This window comes from Syzygium oleosum, unplaced genomic scaffold (assembly GCF_021117445.2).
Source record: "Syzygium oleosum isolate NSW1041296 unplaced genomic scaffold, Sole_v2.1 Sole_v2.19, whole genome shotgun sequence".
Taxonomy (NCBI): domain Eukaryota; kingdom Viridiplantae; phylum Streptophyta; class Magnoliopsida; order Myrtales; family Myrtaceae; genus Syzygium; species Syzygium oleosum.
In genome coordinates, this window is record NW_026607503.1 from 6,677,972 (window position 1) to 6,684,454 (window position 6,483).

The following is a 6,483-nucleotide window of genomic DNA, read 5'->3' on the forward strand; positions in this document are numbered from 1 at the left end:
CACTATTCTGACTGAGAAACTATACTTGGGTCCGTGGGTCAAACTAAAGTATCTTTTGCACGATCCTTTAGAACTTTCAAGATTAGAAATATGACTAGCTTGCATTGAAATAGGAGGGCAAAGAACATCCTTTAAAGCCGGGCCTTTCTCCTTAATTCCATTTGGGGGCCAAATTTTCTAAATCTCCATGAATTTGTTGTATTTTTTTGCGAATGCCTAGACATCTAGCTGAGATTATTTAGCATAGCCTTTACTTTTCTATTAATTGACAATAATAGCTAATTGATATTACTCCGTAAAATTTCCCCTATCCTATTCGCTTCACATTGTAAGTACATTCTTAAAGTAGCAACGTAGATGATTTCTCTAAATTGGGTCGTCTATCATTTTTATGTAGACTCATAACTAAAATTTGTTCCATCCATGTTTTCTTCGTAGAGCTGTATATATTGTGAACTTATCATAGATTCTTTAGAACTATGTTTCGCATAATTCCAATTTTTCTTGTCTGCTATCTCGTGCGTAAGTTGCCTTACGATTTCCAAGGGGTTCTCTCATCTATAACTCTTCCTCGAGCATTAGCTGAATGAAAAACACCACTTAATTACAGTATCTCAAACTCGGTTACCCTTTTTATCATATCATATGTATGTTCTCCGCTGAAAGAAATGAAGATTAAGACTACTTTCGTGGAAGTGGGAAGATCCCTCGTCCAATAGACGATCGATTCCGTTTGTTCGATAACTTTTTTTGGAGGGATGAGTAGGCAATTCTCCTAGAATATGGAACGCATGGAGGGTGGACTAATCTTGCTGCAAGCCTGATTACAGGACTTCAACACTGGGAATCACTTGACATTCCTCAATTATCACCCAAGAATATGGGGCTATCAATTCTTACTAAGCTCTTTCCATGCATTCTTATCCCTATCTAACATCCATCAGAATTTGCGCACATTCCTGATGAGTATATATATTTTTTCTACTTAGCAAAATACACAAACTTATACGTGTGGAGGCATTTCGCAAGTTACAATTATTGTCCCAAAGCAAAAAAAAAAAAAATACCCCTATTTCATGCTCGATATTTCGTAGCAAAACCTTGCCGTGACTAACTTCAAGAAAGAACAGCAACAGTCGAACTTGAATGCCCTTCTCTCAACGAGCTTGGGGATTCATAATCTCAGAGAAGACAGCCCCAGGCAGCAACTTCTCCGAATCATAACTAGTCGTACTCTGATCATAAATATCATCGCTACTGGTCGTTGTCGCAGCCACCCTACTATTGCTACTGCTGAACACCTCACCGCTGCCGTTTGTCACGTTGCCTCTGATCGGAGCTGCCTCACCGTCGCTCTCATCGCCGTCGTGCACGGACGCACCCACATGGTCTATCACCTCCTGCTCCGCGCTCATCTGTAGCTGCAGCACGAACTCAAGGCTCCACACAACGTCGTTCATGGATGGCCGCTTGGCCCCCTCCTCCTGCAAGCAGCTCATGGCGATCTCGCAGAACTTATTGAGGCACTCGGGGGCGATCGCCCCCTTCAGGTGCGGGTCCACGATCTTCTCGATGTCGCCACTCTTGCAGCAGCTCTGGGCCCAGGCGGCTAGGCTGATCTGCTTCTTCTGGGCCGTCCGATTCACCGCGGGCCTCGCACACAGCACCTCGAACAGCACCACCCCGAAGGAGTACACGTCGGACTTGTCAGTCAGCTGCTGGCGCCTGTAGTACTCCGGGTCCAGGTACCCGAAGGTGCCCTTCACGACCGTGCTGACGTGGGCCTTGGACACGCTCGTGGGCCCGACCTTCGAGAGCCCGAAGTCGGACACCTTGGCGACCCACTTCTCATCGAGCAGGATGTTGGTGGTCTTCATGTCGCGGTGAATGATGGTGTGCTTGGCACCGGTGTGGAGGTAGTGCAGCCCGCGCGCGGCGCCGGTGCAGATCTGGAGCCGCTGCTTCCAGGGGAGTGGGGGATTGTCGGTGTTGTAGAGATGGTCGCGGAGAGTCCCGCGCGCCATGTAGTCGTACACCAGGATCATCTCTCCCGCATCGTTGCAGAACCCGATCAGGGAGACCAGGTGAAGGTGCCGGAGCTCCGAGAGCATCTCGATCTCGGTCAAGAACTCGTGGAGGCCCTGCTGCGACCCCGGGTTCAGCCGCTTGATCGCCACTTGGGTGGCGCCCCCGTCGACATAGCCCTTGTACACATTGCCGAACCCGCCCACGCCGACAACAAACACCTCGTCGAAGTCGTTCGTGGCCGCTCTGATCTCGGCCAGCGAGAAGTGGCGGCACCGATCCGACGGCAGGTACGATGCCTGGGTCTTCGTTGACTTGGTCGTCGCAAAGGAGACCGGGCCCCACCATGAGGTGCCGTCGCTCGAGGTCGAATCCTTTGCTCTGTTTCGTCGCCGGTAAAGGAAGAAAGCCAGGAGTGAGAGCACCGCGAAGACCGAAGCTACGCCGGCAACGATGGCGATCTTTGCTGTTTTGCTGTGGTTCGATGATGCTTTGCTTGCCGGTGGAGGAACCGGCCGATTATCTTGGACTGGGGCTGGATCTGGGTTCAACCCGGCGAGATTCCCGTCTGGATTGTTGATCTTGAATATCTCGAGGCCATTCAAGATGCCATCAGAGTAAAGAGTAGAACCTTCTGGAAGCGCACCCACCGCCACGGAGAGGTTGCTTGTTTTCTTTTGGCCGTCATGCATGTATACTGCATAATCTCTATAGACGGGCACGCCCTTCCCGCTCCAACTAATGATATCCGCATGATCCTCCACCAGTTGTGAATCTACGAAGATCTCGAAAAGCCTATCATAGGGGTTATTTATCTCTATCTGGAACTCGCAGAAGTGTAACCGGACCAAGTAGTAGAAGTTTGTATCCACCTCGATGGACCACGTGAGGTTGTAGCTCAGATTGATTGTTTTGTCCGTCCCCATAGTCCTTGCTGTTGTGTACACGCTATCTGGAGCCGTGTAATTTGGCACTTGGTCACTGTAATTGAGTTGGATAGTTGTGTTAACAGGTACAACCGCGTTGCCGTAAGTAATCACATAGTCGTCATCTGGGTCCCAGGTCCTGTACATTCCCGTGTCACCGGCTGAATCAATAGAATTTCCTCCGACGTTCAAGCGCTTCACCATTGCGAGGGCATCTGTGGTACGGAAGGTGTATAGCGACATCTGACCTGCCAACTTGATTCCCTCGGTTGGGTCGACGACCGAGTTGTAGTAGAGACGCGCAGGCATGGAAACGACTTCGATTCCATTCACGAAAGCATACGCGTCTGAATTACCAGGAGTGGGAGCAAACGTTATGTTCAATATCTGGTCGTCTCCGACAGTTAAGCAGAACTCTTTAGAGAAGCTCGGGGAGCGGGTATAATCAGCAAAGAGGGAAGCGCTGAAGTTGCGGAGCAGAATGTAGCGACCGGCCTCGACCGAGAAAAAGGAATCGGTGCGGCTGAAGTTGAGGTAATCGGAAGGGAAGAAGTGGAGGCGAACGAATTTGGGCCCTGCGGTGACGTGGAAGGTGTAGGCGAACTCGGAGCGGGAGAGGCGAGCAGTGTAGTATGGTACCTGGAGGACAGAGGGATGTGGACTGTCTGCGTTTGCAATGATAGAGGAGCGAGTTTTCTCAATCGGAGAGTACCTCGAACCTTCCTCGGCATCTCCAATCCAAGTCCGTTTGACCGCGGGGGAGTTGCTGGAGGAGCCGCAGTCGACGGCGATATCATCGGTCGGCAGGTAAGCGCCAACGTTGTCGCCGGTGACCGAGACCGTGAGCGCTTCGAGCCAGACGGAGACGACGATGAACAGCAGGAGCGGCGGTTTCATGTTCTTCATGTCGCTGCTCGATGACAGAGAGGAGGGGTGGGGGGGTCGCGGTTGGATCGATCGAAAGAAGAAGTTCAAAAGGAGAGCGTAAACACGGGGGAATTAGGAAGGAGCGCGGAAGAGAAGGCCAGCACCAGCACTAGCGGTAAAGATTAGTGGAGGACCGAAGTCGTCGCTAAAATATCTGCAATGAGATAGAGCAACTTGCCCATCAAAATCAGGAAGCGGGATTTGGACACTTGCGGGTGCGCTTCTCGTGGAAGGCTTTTAATTGCGTAGAAAGGTCAGGGTCAGTGGCACGGCCGCCGGGTCCCATGCAATAATAATGCTCTCTCCCTCCCTCCCTCAAGGGACCACCACTACCGCCACCACCACCCGCCATTTTCAATTTCAACTTTTGTCGTCTTTCAAGGAGCGACTATCGCGACGCGGTCCGAATCCAAAAGTCGCGAAAATTCCGCGTAGAAATCGGTTTGGTTTGTAGTAGCAAGTGTTTGTGGTTTGATTCATTCAAAGGGTCGGAACACGGGCAGTCCAAAAAACACACCAGCTAGCGTTTGGACGGTACTGCTACTTCACGTGTTAGCAGCCTCATAGCTTGGACTGTACTGCAATGAGCTTCACGTATTAGCAGCCTCTTCCGAGAGGATAATTACCAAAAAAATAGTTATATTATTGTAATTATATCGATTCAGTTTAAATTTTTTTTTGATCAATTAAGTCCTAAATTGTTTGCATTTATACTAATTTAGTCAATCCAACTAATTTTGATTGGTCGACGCTGACATGGATAATTTTTAATAATATTTTAATATTTCTCGAATGTTTTTATTTATTTTTCCTTTTTTTTTTCCTTTTTTTTCTTTTCTTCCTCTTTCTTTTTTTTTTCTTTCCATCTTCCTCTGGCCGGTTGCCAAGGTTCGGTGACTGGCCAGAAGCGAGGTTGAGCTCGCCCTTGTCGTTGCTTGGCGAGGGTTGCTGGCCATGGGAAGAAGGAAAAAAAATAAAGAGAAAGAAAAGAAAAAAAGAAAAAAGAAATAAATAAATCAAAACAATTGAAAAAAATGTATTAAAAAATTATCCACATCAACGTCGGTCACGCAACATAAGACGGCTGATGACCATGTCAGCGCCGATTAGTCAAAATTGGCCAGATGGACTGAATTGGCACAAATGTAAAAGATTTAAGACTTAATTGGCAAAAAAAAAAATTTAGGACTGAATTGGCACAATTACAATAAGTTTAAGACCTTTTTAGCAAATTTTGCCTCCTCTGAGTCTATCAAAACAAACCGCGCAAGTTGAGGTACATTTGGTGTATCGTACACTGAATTAATCCACCAATGCTTAGCTAGAGACTTTTAAGGTTTTAATCTTATGACCATTGAATGAGCCAGTCGCAACCAGTTGCCATTTTTCACACGAGGCCGGACGTCTGATCCACCAGAAAATGGACGTCCGATGTACTAAAAGTGAAATTTACAATGCTTTAAGCACAAGCAAATGGGGCTTTAATCCCCTAGAATATTGACGTCATATCAAGGCAAAAATCAAATTTAATAAAGTTTTATTAGGTTATGTTCTTAGTTACAAGGATTGTTGCAAACCTTTACAAGCCGTCGTAGTCTAAAAGAATTTGAATTTGCGATGTTAAGTTCGTGGTTAGGATGGAATTTCGAAATCTTTGAAAACTATCATAATTAAAAAAAAAATTAAAATTTGCAACAATTTGTTCATGCTTACCTTCGCAAAGCATTGTAATAAAAAAAAATAAAAATTATGACGTTTTTTCCTTATTTATGGCGAACCATCATAAACTTTTGTAAATAGTTGTAATTGAAAAAACATCCTAATTTATGACGTTTTGCTCTTGTTAAGACGTCATAACTCTTTGTAAATCATCCTAGTTAAAGAAATTCTAAATTTACGGCAATTTCTTTTTTTTTTTTTTATGACAAACGGTCGTAAATGTTTGTAAAATTATGATGTTTTGCGCTTGGTCACGACGCAACATCGTAACATTTTTGTAAATTTATCATAATTAAAAGAATCCAAATTTACGATGTTCTATCTTAGTCATTATAGACCGTCGTAAACTTTTGTAAGCGGTTGGAACTAAAAAAGTTCCAAATTAATGACATTTGGTTCTTGGTTACGACATTAACTCTTTCTAAATTGTCATAATTGAAAATTTTCCAAGTTTACAATGTCTTGTTCATTGTTATGACGAATCACCATAAACCTTTGTAAAAATGGTCGTAATTTAAATTACCCAAATTTGAGATTTTTTACTCTTGATTGTGACAAAACATCGTTACTCTTTCTTAGTCGTCACAATTGAAAAATACCCAAATTTATGATGTTTTGTTCTTAGTCATTATAGACCATCGTTAACTTTTGTAAATTGTAGTTACCATAAAAAAATTTCCAAATTTACGATGTTATGTTCTTGGTTACGATGTAATGTCATAAACATTTGCAAGCCGTTGTAATTAAGAAAAATCAAAATTTACGACATTTTGTTCTTGGTCACAACATATCATCATAAAAATTGGTAAATATTCGTAATTTTGAAATAATCCAAATTTGCAACACTTTGATCTTGGTCACGAACAGTCGTAACTAATAAAAAAGT

At 44.7% G+C, this 6,483-nt stretch overlaps 1 protein-coding gene across 1 annotated transcript; it reads right to left on the reverse strand.

Annotated features, from left to right (window-relative positions):
• Positions 1-1,086: 1,086 nt before the first annotated feature.
• On the reverse strand, positions 1,087-3,975 carry LOC130134411 (receptor-like protein kinase FERONIA). Its single transcript, XM_030596374.2, has one exon. The coding sequence runs from the start codon at positions 3,855-3,857 to the stop codon at positions 1,158-1,160; it is 2,700 nt and encodes an 899-aa protein (XP_030452234.1). The 5' UTR covers positions 3,858-3,975; the 3' UTR covers positions 1,087-1,157.
• Positions 3,976-6,483: the final 2,508 nt, after the last annotated feature.

What these genes read in the sequence shown, in the direction of transcription:
- LOC130134411 (XM_030596374.2), bottom strand. Translation starts at nt 3,857, where the DNA reads ATGAAGAACATGAAACCGCCGCTCCTGCTGTTCATCGTCGTCTCCGTC.